General features: G+C 39.8%; 1 protein-coding gene across 2 annotated transcripts in view; it reads left to right on the top strand.

Moving 5' to 3' along the window:
* Window positions 1-17899, top strand: part of NELL1 (neural EGFL like 1) — an 817686-nt gene that overhangs the window by 212480 nt on the left and 587307 nt on the right. For both annotated transcript variants that reach the window (XM_072793772.1, XM_072793771.1), the window contains exon 12: window positions 5817-5945. In XM_072793772.1, the coding sequence (XP_072649873.1) occupies window positions 5817-5945 (129 nt within the window). The remainder of the gene's footprint in view (window positions 1-5816; window positions 5946-17899) is intronic.

The following is a 17899-nucleotide window of genomic DNA, read 5'->3' as shown; positions in this document are numbered from 1 at the left end:
CTCAGTTTCTGCAAAGAACAGGTCAGCAGAACCTGTGGTTGGGTCCTAAGTGGACCTATTTAGAAACATTTTATAGGATGTGAATGGGTTACGATCCACTGAGGGTAATTGTTGTCTAAGCTTCCGAGTATTTGAATTACAGAAGAATTACTTTTTTAACATTCTTTGTAAGACCTTCAGAGTCAGGTCCTGATTCTGTACTTCCTGACTCTGTTAACTTGGATAAAAAAAAGTTAGTCTCAACCACATTTTACTAAAGTGAGGATAATAGTAATTTTTCGGAGTGTTAAAGGTTTTGTGAGGTGAGGTGTTTAATAGGCTTAGCACTGTGCCTGGCATATTTGGAAGTAGTCAATAAATAGCAGTTTTTATAATTAAGGTGTTTTCTGTATTTGGGCCAGTGCTAGTTAAAAGAACTTACTATGTTCCTCTATTATAGGAGAATAATTCTGGAGGCTCAAGTCACTTCTTAAAAATAGTCTAGTAAGAAAAACAGACAAACAAACCAGTCAAGTAAAAGAACTTGAATATTGGGCTGTGTGTGTTCTACAATCTGGTCACAGCTTCTAATTTTGAAAAAATAATCTAGGAAAGAGGGTGACTTTGAGCAGTCTCATGCATCAGACTATGTTGATAACCAGCTTGAAGAAAAAAAATTACACTAAGGGCTAGCTAGAGGACGTGTTAAAGAGATTGTGGTAGCAGCTGAAGACAAATATCCAGGAAGAGAAGGATTTGTATCCTAAATGTCATTCTATTGAGACACATCAGATAAGGAAGAGAGCCTTTAGAAGGATTCTGAAATGTGGAGAATTGAGGATTTATGCCTTGGTAGTCAACTCTGATGCTGGGGTGGGCCTTAAGAAATGAGGGTGTCCAGCTGGGGTGGTGAAAATACCCTAAACTGTGATTGTGGTCATGGCTGCACAACTGTGTAAATTTATTAAAAATCACCCAAGTGTACCTTTATAAGAGGTGAATTTTATGGTATGTAAATTATACATTAATAAAAATGTTTGAAGAAAGAAAAATGGTGACTAGCAAACCAGTCACATTTGCCTTCCAGTTGGTTAAGAGGGTAGTGGCATTAAATGCCACTGTAGATTCATTTATCTGTTCGTTCAGTCATTAATTTACCCTTCCACATTTCTGGCTGGCCGTGTGTGCATCCATCTACAAGCCATCCATCCAGTTACCTTTGTGTCGGAAGCTTTGGTTGAGAGACACGAATCAGACATAGACCCTGACTTAAAGAAGTTGGAGTGATTGAAGTTAGGATTTTTTTTGTTAAAAATATTTGGAATTACCTCATGGAAAGTAGATACAGATATACTGAGAATGAGAAAAAAATCTAAATTGTAGTCTGTTTGAATCTACACATACAAAAAGGATATTTTCTTTATCTTTTGGATGTAGAATGCTCAGGAATTTGTTGCTTTGGGGAGGGGCAGTCAAAAAACAGGAAAGAATAACCTTGGCCTCAGACCTGGGTTCTTGCTCTTGTACCTACCACAACTTGCTTCCCCAAATTCCAGCTGCCGCATCTTTCAAATACAGATTATAATTTCAGTTTTATAGGATTGCTAATAGAATAATGAGATAATTCCTATAAAACGCTTGGCTGAGTGCCTAGCATAGAGTATGTGCTCAATAATTGTTAATTATTATTATTACACCTGTGCCAGATTATTTGATGTTCTCGAGATGCACCCTTCTTTTTCACGGATCAGAGTCCCATTCCTTTCGGTAGAATTTATGCCTCACCCCTTCCCATGTTTCTACCTGTGATGAACCCAAGGTCAAGTTGTACATCATCTAGAAGTGCTTTCCTTTCCTGAAACACTGATTATTTATACTGTTCACATCTCACTTAACATAGATTGCCTTGTATTTTACACTACCCCTGTATTTTGCTTGTCTCCCCTTAGTTTGTAATTTTCCTTGTGGGAAGAGCATACATCTCAAACATCTCTATTTTGCTCCCAGAAGCTTGCATGGTGTCAGTCCACAGAAGTAGATGCTCCACAAATACTGATTATTTACTCCTGCAGAAAGGCAAGCGGGCAGTGAATAAATACTGGTTGAAAGAAAGAAGGTCTGGATTAATTAAACACATGCTTTTGGCACAGTGGTCAGGCCCTACCAGAGTAGATTTGACTTTAAGGTTGGTTTGTCGCATGATGTCCTTCACTGTCCTTAAAACATAATTTACCCAACTCCTTGCATTGTGAATTGACATGGCGCGTGCTTGATAGAGATGCATCGGGACATCAACTTTGTTTGAGTGGCTTTATTCCTGCCTATCAAGTGCATGCAGAAGGAAAAGGACAGTTGCAGTCTCCTGGAAAGAGAAAGAAGAAACAAAGAACACATATCATAATGGATGCACTATGACCTTGAGTCAAGCCTCACAATGAAAGAAAATGTGACAAGTTAATTATTGATCAATTCTGACATGGGTGGGTGGGTGGGTGGGTGGGGGGAGTCCAGGCACTTTCTCTGGCAATGAGAGCTCTGATGTCTAAAAATTTTGTCTTTGGTAGCAAAATCAAGTCTTTTTATTTGTAATGGTTATTATAAGCCTGTAAAGCCCTCGTAGAAGTGTTTTTGGATGACAGCGTTTGCAGATTTCAACAAGTTTTCACTCGGATTTTGATTGGGGCAGTTAACGGGTCACAGGTAGTAAGACTGATTCTGATAGTATGCTCACCTGTGGCTATGGGTTCGCTTTCTGATGTCCTGAGGAATAGCTACATCCTTCACTTTTTATACCTAAGTTTTGCTCTCCGACAGGATGTATGATATGGTGAAAAGTATGTGGGCCTTGGAGTTCACCAGACCTAACTGAGAACCCTAGCGTCTCCACTTACTAGCTAGATATCTGAGTTGGAGCTTCTCCTTCCTTATCTAGAAGTGGAGGTGAACAGTGTTGTTAGGTTACTTTGAACTTCAGTCATTGTTGTTAACATTATCAAAATCCTTCCCCTCTTTGAGGCTAACATTTGTTGACCTTCTAGTATATACCAAGTGTTGTTCTACATGTTTTACATGGCATAGCCCGTTTGACTTATTCCACATACATTAGGAACTATGATGCCAGTGGGCATGTTGTAGGTGTGTGAATTTTATTATTTAATAATAATTACTACCTTTTGGTTTACAGTTCTGTTTCAAAGGAAAAAGGTCTTAGAATGTTGTCAATAAAAGGATTTAAACTTGGAGTTTTATATAATTCAAGGATTTTTATATTTTTTAAAGCCCAACACTGTTATTCACACAGTCAGTATGTCAAAATAAAAGAGCAGAGCTATTCTGTTTGAATCTGGTGTGGGGCACTGGAGCCCTATCTGATGATTCATCTGTGCCCCAGACTCGAGCAACAGTTTCAAAATCATTGGTGTCCATTTCCAGTATATGTGCCTAGGTAGGTGAAGTGATTTATTGTCTTTCTGGCTGCAGAGGCTGGATTAGAAATTAAATCTCCTGACTTCAAGACCATTGTTTTCTATTAGACCACAATATGTAACCTAGCAATATAGTTCACGATAATGTATGGATTTAAAGACGATAAAGCACCTTTCATATACCTTATTATATTTGAATTTAAGGGGTAGGTATAATCTATTGCTCCTAGTTCAAGTGGGAAATGATACATAATGTATAAAATAATGTATAAATTCCCCCCCCCTTCCCGCCAAATTTGATGGAACCTAGTAATGGAAGGAAAAAAAAAATCAGACCAGAAATACTGAAAAAGGGTGATTCCATTGAGCTATAAGCAAGCACACTGGAGTTAGGACTTGCCCTGAGGGCAATTTCTAATCCCTGGTGGGAGAAACTGCCTTCTAAGAAACACTATAAATAGACAGGAAACCAGACCCAGGGGCTTCGTGAGATGCTTAAATCAAGAACCCTGAGGGGAGAATCCTTAGTTGGTGATGAGGAAAAGCCCTCTCGCAAATGGAGGACTTATCTTTGTCTTGAGTCTACATTAAGGGTCCTGGGGAGAAAATGTAAAGTGATCTGGGGTTGAAGGTTCCCTCAGACATTTGACAGAATCAAACACAAATCCTCTCTGAAGAAATGCAGTTTTAGAACCCAAATCTCAGTTCCCACAGATTAAATGATAAAAAATGAGTTTACAGGGATCCCTGGGTGGCGCAGCGGTTTGGCGCCTGCCTTTGGCCCAGGGCGCGATCCTGGAGACCCGGGATCGAGTCCCACATCGGGCTCCTGGTGCATGGAGCCTGCTTCTCTCTCTGCCTGTGTCTCTGCCTCTCTCTCTCTGTCTGTGACTTAAATAAATAAATAATAAATAAAATATTAAAAAAAAAAATGAGTTTACAAACAGAAGAATCACCGAACATACCAGAAAATAGGCCTTGCACAATACTTAACCACAAACCACAAAATCAAAGGTACAGAGACTGAAGATCTTGGAATCATCCCTATAAGATACACATGTCTCATGTGCTTTTTTTTGATAAAGGAAATTAAAAGGAAAAATGAGACTATGAAAGTTGACCAGGGAGATAAAATCAGAATTCTAAAAAATCAGTGAAATACAAATGATTTTGACTAAAATCGAATATGACACAGCTTGTAAAAGAATAAACAGAGATACATCTGGAAGTTACACAGAATTCAGCAAAGAAAAAGGGGAAGAAATACTAAAGGTGGGCTCAGTAGCATGGAAGAGAGTTTGAGAAGGAACATTGATCTCATTGGGATTTTGGTATGAATAGAGAATAGGGAAAATGGTGAAGAGAATGTCTGAAGAGATCTTCTCTGAGAATTTTCCAAATTGATGAAAGATTTAATCTTTAGATTCAAGAATCCCAAGAAATCCTAGGAAGAATAAATAAAAATGAATTCACATGTAGAGTAAAATTAAAGAATACAGAAGGGACATTTAGGGAAGTTAAGATGGAGCTCGGTCGCTCTCAAAATACCTTTGCTGAAGAGTGTCTACAGGACACTTTAGGGAGAAAAGTAATTATCCTGGAAGGAATGTCTGAGATTCAAGAAGGAATGTTGAGAAAATAGATGTTAAACATGTGGTTTAGAAAGGATGCCCCGGGAAACCTATTCAGCATGTTTCTTGCAGCACTGCTTGTGATTCCAAACCTGCAAGTCACCCCAGTGCCTGTCTGTAGCATCATGGACAGATGGTGGAATATTAATGCTTCAGAATATTATACAGCATTGACAAATGAACTATAGCTATGGGTATTACCAGGGATGAATAAAAAAAAAAAAAAAAAACCAGAATATCTAACACAGGATTTCTTTCATGTGTAGTTAAAAATGGGCAAAACCTGAATGATCTACTCGGAAATAAGTACCTATATCTGGCAAAACTATAAAAACATGCAAAGTAGTGATTAACATGAAATTCAGATTAGTTCTCTTTAATGGCTGGGAGGGGGACTCTTTGGAGGGTAATTAGGGATACCGATAATATTCTGGTTGTTTTTCTTTTATATACTCAAATAGATTCATTTTATAAACTTTCTACGAATCCTAAATTTTGTGGGGAAACACATCTAAAAAGACTGGTTATATAAGAAAATGGTGGGAAGGGGATAAAAGTCTTCAGGAAGAAACCTACTTGGGGCATTAAGGAGAGACCTCTCAAGCACGGGACAGTCCAGAGTTTCCTATTTCTCCTCTCCCACCCCCTTCTTTCCCACCCTTGCGTACTGCCAAGGTATGTTTCCATGCGCGGTGCCGATACACTAAAGATAATTCACGCTTCGTTATTTGCAAGTCTTTTGTTCCCTTCTTATGTACAAAATTTTATTCACTTCTTTTAGGTCACAACTTTTGTGCAGAAGGACCTAAATGTGGTGAAAACTCGGAGTGTAAAAACTGGAACACAAAAGCTACTTGTGAGTGCAAGAATGGTTACATATCTGTCCAGGGAGACTCTGCCTACTGTGAAGGTAAGGAAGCTGTTTAATAAAGTCATTTGTGAGGAATGTATTCCTGGTAGATCTAGTTGAAGGTGGAAAGCCATCACTTGGGTCTGGTCTTCTGGGATCCTACAAGAAATCACATCAGCTGTCTCGGGTCTGCTGTTCTCCTGGTGTATGTAGGCTTCTCAGTAGCATGTGAAAACAAGACCTCTGGAGTTCTGAAACACAGCAAAGCAATCAAAGGGCCATACCAGATCCCACATTTTGCTGTCACTGTATTTAACAATCACCAGCAAAATCATAAACACGTAATTTTCTATTGAGTAGATTATTCTAAATTCAACTAAATGTGACATCGTCGATCTGCTTTTTGACTGCTGCTTTGAGGCTAGCTTATAAATCACTGCCTTTTTCTTTACCTGCCAAGGTCAGAATATTTTTTCAACTGGCTTTCTTAATGACTGATTCATGAGTTGCTAATTCACAAACTGTACCAAAAGTCACAGTGACAGATGGACTCGTAACTTCGGCCCTTGGACGGATGCCATTTATTAGGGGTTAATGGCTTCAAGCATCAGTGATCCCATTTCCACTTGAGAGAGCAGAACAGTTCCTGTGTCTTATGTGAGCATGTCTTTCTGAGCTCAGCACTCCACCTTGCTAGTGGCAAGCCTTGCACACCCCTGCTCCTGTGGAGTGCCCTCGGATCTGAGCCCATCCATTCTCAGGTGCATCCTGGCTTGCTTTGGTCAGCTTAGAAAAGTTCTAATGGAGTGACGGTGAGCTGTTTGTGTGTCCAGGGTGGATGTACTCATTCCTGTCTTCAGAAACAACCTGTTGAACCTCAGAGCTCTGTTACTCTGGAGGGTAGATGTCTAGAACAGAAAGAATGTTGCAAAACCTTGATCACACTCTTCTGATTGGTTTGTTTTTCCAGGGGCTCAGGTATTCTCATAGTAAAGACAATTCATGATGGTGATGGTAGATTTTTCCCCATTCTGTTTTGTATCATTGATCCCTGCTTAATTTTTGGCTTTGACTAAAGATCTCTTGAAATTTTTTAAAATATTTTTTATTTATTTATTCATGAGAGGCACAGAGCAGGAGAGAGAGGCAGAGGGAGAAGCAGGCTCCATGCAGGGAACCTGATGTGGGACTTGATCCGGGGTCTCCAGGATCACAACCCAGGCTGAAGGCGGCGCTAAACCGCTGAGCCACCCGGGCTGCCCAAGATCTCTTGAATTGTTAAGAAAATGTGTGTAATCATCACTAGTGCTCAGTACCTGGTAGGTGGACTGTGGTTTTGATTTCTCCTAAAAGACTTGGTTTGCTACTGGTTTGTTTCTTACTAACAATAAAGTGTAACTAATAGGTTTTACCTTTTCTCCTTTACACCCTTTTCCCCCTTTTTGCTTGCTTTTGTAGATTTGATCTTGCTGTTGGGGAGGATGAAGTTGTCCCTTTGCTCGTTAACCTTTTTCCATCTATCCTTCAATAATCTGTTACTCATTTAGCAATTTTGAGGAAGAACACTATTAATTTCTTTAGAATTTATTTTTAGAGAGAGTATGTGTATGAGTGGGGGAAGGGGCAGAGGGAGAGAGGCTATCTCAAGCAGACCCCTTGCTGAGTATAGAGCTCGATGTTGCTGGAGCTAGATCCCACGACCTGGAGATTATGGCCGAAATCAAGAGTTGGATGCTCAACTGACTGAGCCACCCAGGCGCCCCAGAACACTATTAATGTCAGTATCTCACATTAGTAACTGTTTTTTATATCTTAGGCTGCTTTTTGTTTTTTGTCATAAAATAGAGTTTCAAAACTTTAAAATATGAACATCCTCCTCATTTACCATGGAAAAATCCTGTAAGCCAGGTAATGGTCTAAAAAGTTTACTCACTATTATCTGTGGGGATAGACTTGGAATACTTAGAAAAATGACAGAAACCATCTCAAAATAATTTGAATCCTGACTTGCCTCCTGGCAGAACCAGTACACCTACCATTCTTGGCTCCCTTTAGCTGTTGACACCTAGCAGGATCTGGGAGAAAATGGCTGGTGCAAAAGGCTGTTTGGGACTCTGATTCATTCCTCACTGATGAATTCCATTTTTTTTTTTTTTAACATAGAATCACCTCCATGGAAAGCCAATTGTGACCGTATATCTGTCCTCTGCATGTGAGGCCTTACTTATAGATAACATTGAGTGATTTTAGGTCTGAATGACTGTTTTCTTGGACATACTTAGCCTAGCGTGTGTGCCTGGCCCCAGACCAGCATGTACTGTGCTGCCATCTTGGGTGATGGTGACGTGCTCAAGCTTCAGGGTTTTCTCTTACTGTGGAGACTTTCCGCAAGTTCCAGCAGGCTTGTGCATGGAGAGAAGGAGAACACCAGGAAGAAATCACCAAATGTTAGAGCCCATGTATGGCATAAAAATAGAACTGAGGAGTAAAGCAGGAATCAAATACTGGGCATCTGCATGGGGCGCATGGAGAACAAACTAGAGTGATATCTGTGTTTAGAGCAAGTGCCCATCTCTCCTCTCATTCTGCCAACTTCAGCACCTTGGTCTTGGGGCTTATTTTTCTATGGTGGCTGATGACAGCCATAGCCCTGGGCATGGTGTCCGAACACCAGTGTCATAGGCAAAGCAAGGAAGGAAGGGGAAGGAGTTAAAAACCTTCTCTATGGGAGGTTCTTTCTTTTTGTACTTAAAGAAAGCTCTTCCTGGAAGGTTCCTTGTAACTCCCCTGTCCCTGCCCCCATGCAGGAGGAGGTTTTTGCTCTCATATTTTTCAGACCAGGTTGACGTCCTCTTTACCTCTAGACCAATTTTTGTCAAAGGGGAATGAGATGACTATTACTGGTTTGGGTTGTGTTCAGTTCTTGGAGCCGGAGAAGGTGTTTGCCTTCCCTGAGACCAAATGATCCTTGTCCTTTACCTAAATCACTTAGGATTGTGGCAGTGGGAAAGGGGGAGTGGTTTTAGGTGAGCAAAAGGCTATGTCTATCTCATTCTTTTATGATTAAATGAAGTTTGTGGTCATTTCTCCAGCCCTGTCATCAGAATTATGCTATGTGATGGATCTGATAGACAGGATGAAAAGTCACCAAGTGCCCCCTGGGTACCAGGGACTCTGAAGCTGAGTTCACTGTCTTACCATAGTATATAGAGAAGTATACTTATGAACTGCTTCAGGCTAGTTATTTTTTACTCTGAGTAAATGGAGTGAAAATGACCCATATTGTACAAACCACAATGAACAAGACTGCCTTGCAAATTAAAACAAAATATTACACACATTGTCCAGGCTATCTTGAAAAGCCTATTCAGGCTCTCAGTGGAAAAGGAAGCACAAAAGGCTTTCAATTTTCTTAACTTCCTAGGGTAGTAGCAGAGATACGGCATATTAAAGACTCCTGCTCTGCAGAGATTGCTGGAGAAACTGCCATAGAGAAGCTACCGGAACTCTTAGTCAATCAATAGAAGATAATAAGACCTTTTGTCAGCTTTGAGACAATTCACGGGAGATCATTTCATTTTGCCTCGTCCAACTCAGCACCAACATTCCCCATTTTGAAAAAACAGTTTTAGTTGGGTTTTGGTGTTTTATGAAAATGGTCTGCTGAGGCTTTTTATCTCTGCGATGACATTTTCAATGAATTGGTCTTAAATAGTTTTTGATACATTGGCTTAAATTAGAGGCAGTGTCTCAGGAAAGCATAGGAATTGGGGGTCTACTTCATGATCTTGAAATTAGAGTCTGCATAAATAGTCTCATAAACTTTTTCTTGCCGTAATAAAAAGTTACTTAGAAGAAGAAAAGAACAGTGTGATGTCGTATACACCATGCAATCTGCCAAGCCTGGGAAGTACCACAATTAGCATTAAGTCATAATAATTTCTACTTACAGACTGTTCTGGGTTTTTTTTCAAACTCCTTTTATATATATTCTACTCTTTGAGACTTACAGTAAATTTGTAAGGAAAGTGGCAGCATTGATCACATTAACTTCATCTTACAGGTGCCAGATACTAATACTCAGAGAAGTAAAGATAATAGTCAACTCCTTTTTACTCCCTACTTCTCCATCCCCCATACTTTTTCAAGGTTGTATTTTTGTTCAGAATACTTGCTGCCGCCTCGATCCAATAAAATATGAGTGGATGTGACACGGATAGAAGGGTAGAAGCTCTATGAACTGTTCTAGGGTTTCACCCCATTCTCTTTCCTCTGTAACACAAAATTGGCGATATTCCACAGCAGTGCTGCTTTAGCTAGGGTTCTAGCTAAAGAGGGCATAGAGCAGTGGGACAACAAGGTGATGGACATGTGGCATGAATGAGAAAGAATCGTGTAAATCACAGAAACCTTGGAGGTTGCAATTATTTGAGGGTGCAATTACCTTTGCATAACTTAGCCGAAGCCTACTACATATGTTCCTGAATTAGTTGGTCCAAATTTTGTGGTTTCAGGAAGATACCTCTAGCTCAGGACTGAAAGCATTTTTTTTTTTTTAAATAGAACAAGCATTGAAGATTATTAGAAAAACTGACAATTGAGCAGATCATTAATTGTCTGCTATGGTCCTGCTGCCATGCAATAGACTTTTTGCAGATTGCAAGTTGTAAATTAATGCTTTGGTATGGCCAATTCCAATATGGGAAATTGGGTTTCCCAATTACAATGATAATGAAACAATGCATGTCAAAGACTTAGGAAATTGTCTGGTATTCACTGAACATTTAATGGATCACAGTAGTTACCATTATTGTCCTCATTAACTTATTTTTTTATTTAAATTCAATTAGCCAACATAGAGTATATCCTTAGTTTGAGAGTTCCGTAATCCATCAGTTGCATATAGCGCCTGGTGCTCATTACATCACGTGCCCGCCTTAATGCCCATCACCCAATTACCCCATCCCCTCACTTACCTCGCTACCAGCAACCCTCAGTTTGTTTCCTATTATTAAGAGTCTTATGGTTTTTCTCCCTCTCTGGTGACTTCCCATTCAATTTTCCTCCCTTCCACTATGAACCTCTGTGCTGTTTCTTATATTCCACATATGAGTGAAACTATATAATTGTTTTTCTCCAATTATTTTGCTCAGTATAATACTCTCCAGTTGCATCCACACCAATGTAAATGGTAGGTATTCATCCTTTCTGATGTTACTACTAACGCTTATGATGAAGTTGAAGAATGTATACTCATTGAGGCCAATATGCTACCAAAGCGGGCTTTCATTGTTACATCTTGTGTGAGAGAGTTCTTAGATGGAAGGATCTGGTTTTATCCATTCTTCCAAGAGCTTATTGTTGGCAGTGGGCTACCAAGTGTAATTTATCTTTTTAAAAAAAAAAGATTAAAAAAATTATTAATGAGAGACAGAGGAGAGACATAGGCAGAGGGAGAGGTAGGCTCCCCAGAGGGAGCCTGATGTGGGACTCGATCCTAGGACCCCAGGATCATGACCTGAGCTAAAGGCAGATGCTCAGCTCCTGAGAATCCAGGTGCCTCCCAAGCGTAATTTATAATGACAAAATTATTCTTCATCTGTAAAAATATGAGTGTAGCTGTATTCAAGGAAATATTGTGGAACAAAATAACCTGTGTTGGTATGCATTGACTAATTTCATTTAACAAAAATGCTGAAATGTCTGAAACACAGCAACTCTTAGCAAGGTGTGATGGATGACTTCTTTTGAATAACCAGGGATGATAAAAGGCCCGACCCTTATGAGTGTTAAGGGGCTGAGAAAGTAGCAGCAAAGTCAAAATTGAAGCAGAAACCGTTTTCAGAATAGCTATTTATTGGATGCAGAGGCTAGTATGTATGTAATTCCGTAGAAACAAGGCCGTGTAAACTCCTGATTGAGAGAATGAATGGGAAAATAGCTGGTTGCTTAATTATAGTTCTAATTATCCAAGGATTAATCAGGTAACTCTTGGTGTTTTGATTTGTATAAAATGAGTGAACCTCCTGGTTCATGTAGCCTCGTTTATACTTAAATCTGTGCTTCAGTCTCCTGAAGTCCTGCTTTTGGACAGCACAGGGATCAAAAGCCTCTCTTGATTATTCATGCTAAAAGAATCTTAATTCTGAGCTCCAGCTGCCATTTATTTCCAGGGACTCAGAATGCATGAAGTAAGAATACCCTGGGGTATCCTTTTCCCCCCTCTCATGTTGTCTGCATGACTAATGGGGAGCTCTTCTGGTACCCAGGTGTCTGTCAACCTCATGCTCCACGTCTCATCTTTCCAAGACTGTGATCTCTAGCCTTTGCTTTGCTCATAATAACCCACTTGTCACCTCCTTCCTAGCAGCAGATATAGACGAACCCTGTCCCTGGTCCTGACTTTGCTCTCTACCTCTGCTGCTTTAGTCCCAAGGCTATGTTGCAACAGCATCTGCCCCTGTTCTCCCACCTACTTGAATTCTTGCCTCTTCTAAACAACACTCCTTTTCCCCTTAACTATCTTCTTGGAATCATTAAAAAAAAAAAAAAAAAAAAAAAAGAAGGAAGGAAAGAAAAAGCCCCAATCCCAAGCTTGGTTATCACTGGGTTGATTATTTAAGCTGTGTGCTCAGGAAGGAGTCCCAGATGAACCAGATGGGGCAACGGTCAGGACTAAAGGTCACAGTAGCACTGTTTTGTGTTTTTAAACCGTGTTTCTTTCAAAAGATCATTTGTAAGATACCATGAGGGATTTTTAGTTACTGCTTTGTGAAAAGTGTTACAAGTATTGATTAGGTGTCCAGGCTAGCACATAGTAGCCTAGTTAACTCATGTAGCTGGGCTATTGTACCTCAAAGCTCTCCTGAGTTTGTGGTCCTGAGAACAGAGGACTATGCACTTGTCTCCCAGTTTCCGTGAATGACACTTCCAACCACTTCATTCACAAATTGTAGAAGTCCTCGATCCCACACTTCCCCTCAGTCCAATAGGCCTGCTGCATTAGGAAGTCTTGTTGGTGTCCCCTTCAAAACAAATTCCGGGTTCACCCGTGTCTTGCTAGGACTCTAGTCCAAGCCTCCTTGATCTCTTGGCTAGTGATTGCAATGGTGTCTTGCCTGCTGGAATCCGTTCTCCAGACATTGATCAGTTTGTGCTTTTAAAAACGGAAGTCCTATTATGCCACTCTTTTGTTTAAAAATGGTCTAATGGCTCCCACTCCTCTAAGAATAATATCCCAGTTAGGTCCTGTGTAAGGCTCTGTATGAATGGGAACCTGCCTACTTCTCTGTCTTCAACTCCTACCACTCTTTGCTAATCCCCCCCCCCCGCCCCCAATCACACCATGATTCTTCGTGCTCCTCAAGTAGGCTTGTGCAATAAAATAGTTCTTAGCCGGGGATGCCCTTCACCCACATCTTTGCAAATCTGCTTTCTAGTTGTCATTCAAGTTGTAGCTCAAATGTCCCTACTTTCGAAAGGTCTTTCCTAACCACTCTCACTAAATTAGCTCTGCTGGTATCCTAACATTTTATTTTCTTTGTAGTGCTTATTCTCTAGAATTGTGATATTTTTCCACCTTAAAGGTTGGTGATCGTTCCTCCTTAGAATATAAGCTGTGTCACGGCAGCAATTTTATCTTACTCACTCCTATCTGTAGCACCTGGAAAAGTGCATAGTCTGCTGAAGACACAGAAAATATTTTTGAAATTTCTGAATGAATGGAAATCTCAAGCAGATTGTTGCCTTTCCATGTCTGACACTGCTTTCTTTCTTGAATCAGATTTGTCTTAGTGTTGTTGCTTAAGGGATGCTTTTTAAAGTGCTGAGTCTGCTCATTTTGCTAACACCCAGTTTATGTAATCTTGAAATGCTGCCTGCTTGAGTCCATGTAAAGAAGTCTCCATAACAAGAGAGAGAATCAGTTTTTAAGATAATTTTGGCTATTTGATAGGAAAAAAAACCCCCAAACAATCCAATTAAGAAATGGGCAGAGGATCTAAATAGATGTTTTTACAGGGACATACATGTGCCAACAGGTACTTGAAGGGATGTTTAACATTGCTAATCATCATAGGAGGTTTTTTATAGGGCTAGCTGGTCACATTCCAATGGCCAGCACTCAGCCACTAACTGTATCTAACTGCAAGGGAAGCTTGTAAATGTTGTCTAGCCCTGTGCCCAGGAGGATAAAGAATCTGTTTTGGTGATTGTCTTACTAGGCTTACCACAGTAACTAAATGAAAAAAATCTCCCCCATTAATTTTATACTTTTTTACTTTCTGTTTATTGCCTATGTTCTGCTCAAATGGACTTCTGGCTTCAGTTGATTGTATTAAAATTTGTTCACTTGGAAACTTGGTAGGATTTAAGTACACTGTCTCTTGTACATTCCTGTTGGCATTATCTCCAGGCTTCTCTGTGGCTTCCATTGTATCGCCTCATCTGAATTTGTTCTGTCCCCAATATACCATACATGCCAAAGTGACGCATCTCTTCCTTCCATAGAAAATTCACATTCATGTGCTAGAATTTTTATTTTTATGCTAGAAAGAAAACAGTTCATGGAACAAGCTTACACACATTTGTGAAAGACTGATATCCACATAATGTTCCCAGAGGTAAGTATATTCTTTAAAGAGGATGTTTGTTAATTAGAAAAATCCCCAAACTGTTGAATTTCCAGTAGCAAAGCAAAAGAAAGTGAAAAATTTAAGTAGTGTAAATGTGGAAGAGCGTGCACTTAGGCATGGGGACTGAACAGATTGTTCCTGCTTGGGAGTTTGCCTTGGTAGTGAGCTATCCTTAAATATTCGTCTTTTCTAGCATTTTCCTTGCCTCCTATTTTTTCTTTTTTCTTTTTTTAAACTTTGAGAACTCTCAGGGCAGTGATGTAATGAAAGAGTATTGAACTAAGGATAAGGAGATCTTGATCGATCCTGGCTCTACCACTTACCAATTGGGTGACCTTGGAAAGTCACCCTTTTCTTTTGTGTCTTTGATTTTCTCATGGTCCAAATAGGAGTTTATACAGGACTTATATTGTATGGTTTGGTTGTGAAGGTTAAATAAGATATTGAATGTAAAAGCATTTTATCAAGGCTAAAGCAGTAGAACTCTGTACTGTAACCTTATTTATGGTAATTGCAATTATATAATCACACATTATTTAATTGTCACAGTAACAATAAATATTTTCATCATTGGCACTAATTGGACTAGAACTTGCTATTCACTTATTCAGGCTTAAGATACATACACATGCACTCTGGATATGTATCAAAGTGTGATGGTTAATTTTATGTGTTCTCTTGACTAGGCTAGGGGATACCCAGATTGCTGGTAAGACATTATTATTGCATGTGTTGAGGAGAGTGTTTCTGGAAGAGGTGAACATATGATTCAGTAAAAGAGAAAAGTGATCTGCCCTCACCGTGTGGGCAGGAATCATACAATCTATTGAGGGTTGGAATGGAACAAAAAAGCAAAGGAAGGCTAAATTCCTTCTTGGTCTTCTTGCAGTAGGATATCCATCTTTTTCTACATTGGGACATTGCAGAAAAAGTGAAATGAATGACACCTGCTAAAATTCTGCAGTATGAAGTCTTCAACGTTGTAGAGAGTGTCCCTACCCAGGGCATAGAGAAGAGTCAGACCTAGAGTCTTATCTCATTCTTTCAGCAAACATTAGCAGCTACTGTGGCTGGGTCCTGTGTTGGATTCTGAGAGTTCAAAGATGATTAAAGCAGAGTTCCTTTCCTCAAGGAGCTCAAAGTTTAAAGGGAAGAGAGCCTTATAATCAGATAATGAAGATACAATAGGATTTGTTCCATTCTAGGATTTGAACTGTGTTTTAGGAGTATACCAAACCCTGAGAGCAGTGCATCCTGCCAATGGGAATCTTTACAGGCTGCCTGGAGGAGGGGGCATTTAAGCTGAGTTCAGTTTTCAGGAGGAAGCATGAGGAAAGCCATACCCAGCAGGGGCATTAGCGTATATAAAGGTACAAAGTGAAAAGTTGAGCATGTTTGGAGCATGAGGACTTTGGTAGGAGATGAGAACAGAGATTTGGCTGATGGTCAGATGGTAAAGAGCATTGTATAGGCATGCTAAGGCCAGGTTTCAATTTATCCTGTAGGCTGGTGTACATCCGTACAAGATGCAGGCATCACAACAGGTGGAGAATTGGATCCACTGGGATATGGAAAAAACATCGGAACTTTACTTTCATCTTATCCTTTCTATTTTCCTTCTGGTGTAAGTTTTATAATGTATATGGCATATTAGTATAGGTTATGTATATATTAAATAGATATTTTCATATAGAAGGTATATGCCTTCAAATTGTTACCTATGTAGATGCATGATCAAAACTAGAATTCACTAGTATAGGCTATAGAATATCCAGTGGAGAGTCTCAGGTTGGATGACATTACTGGATTAGTATGTTAGGAAAGTCATGCTTGTAGCCACATAGAGAGGCAACGTTGTGGAGATCCTGGAGTCAGGGAGCCAGATTAGGCAACACTACTTAAAAATTGGTTATCTTTACAAGTTCTCAGGCTTGGTGGCAGTGGGTACTGAGGAGATAAATCATCACTGAAATAATAAAATATGCTTGTTCAGTGCTTGGTGCCCCAAATCTTTTCGGACATGTTGTATTTGATTCTTGACCATGACTTCCCTCTTAGAGCTCTGATGCCTGGCATTTCCCTGGATGAATCTTTCTTATTCTGCTCTTTGGAGACTTGATCAGAGGGGCTGGGTGATACCCAGGGGCCAAGCCTGAGAGGATGGCCTTATGTTATTTTCCAAAGATGTGCGTCCACTTTAAGAAATCATCCAGACGTCTTTTGGCTCACTGTACAATATTTTTAGGATTTTAAGTGTCTACTTGAAAGATATTATGTATATATTTTATGCACCATACTTAGCACTTTTATGTAGCAAAAAGAAGAGTAAAAAAGAGCAAAAGGTCCCTGCTTATTTTTCAAGGAAAATCCAAGTTAGAGTTTTAAATGAAAATAGAAATGGAGTAGATTTAATCTTTTTTTGGTTATTTAGAAATGATATCCTTTGAGTTGTCTCAGAGATACTTAATATCTAGGTAGGATTGAGAAAAATTCAGGAAGCTTTTATTGTATCCTTGCTCTTGTGACTGGCCTAGAGCCTTCTGTGGCTTCTGCTGCTTGATGATGCTTGTCTGAGCAAACAAGAATTGTACACTCCAAATAATTAGGGAAAAATAGCAGAGATATAGTGGAAAGATTTGGCTTAGGTTTGGCATACTAGGTTAGAAAATCTGGCTCTACCATTTTGTGAGCATTGATCACTCTGCTTTTCCCCTTTGTAAAATCAGTGTCTGATACTTAATAGTGTCTTTTAGGAATTGATAGAAGAACTCAAGAGTAAAAAGTCTAAAACAGAATCTAGTACAAAATAGGATCTTGATAAATATAATTGTTATGATATATGGTTCAGGATGTGTGTCATTGAGGAGGGAGGAAGGAGAGGACTAATTCCTAGAATTAAGGTGAAAGATGCCATCAGAAGGATGTTGAAAGATTGGGACAACAAGGTCTATGAAGGATGATGAATCATTGATGGGGAAGTATGGGGTGCTATGGAGACTTGAGCAGAAGACCATGGGGGTGTGATGGAGTTTGCAGAATTCTGCGAGGAATGAGCAGGAGATCATTGGTATAGTTGAGAATAATCTCTCTCAACACCAGGAGGTACCAGAGACTAATGGAACATTGAGTTTGTCTGGAATCAAGGGTTGGAGATAGAGAGTGGGGAGTGCAGAGTTGGGAGGCCTTATACACAGGACAAAGTCTGGGTTCTACTCTAACAGCAATGGGAGGTTGATGAAGGGTTTACAAAAGACTTGGAACGATCTTATAGGTATCTCTGGAAAATCGTTCTGGCTGCAGTGGAGGCCAGACTGTAAAGCAGGAATTCCAGTTGTCAGTCTGTTGCAGTAATTTGGGCATGTGGTGGAAGCAGAGGTGCGA

Source organism: Canis lupus, chromosome 23 (assembly GCF_048164855.1).
Source record: "Canis lupus baileyi chromosome 23, mCanLup2.hap1, whole genome shotgun sequence".
Classification (NCBI taxonomy): Eukaryota; Metazoa; Chordata; class Mammalia; order Carnivora; family Canidae; genus Canis; species Canis lupus.
Note: the sequence above shows the minus strand (reverse complement) of the source record. Positions and strands in the feature narration are given on the sequence as shown.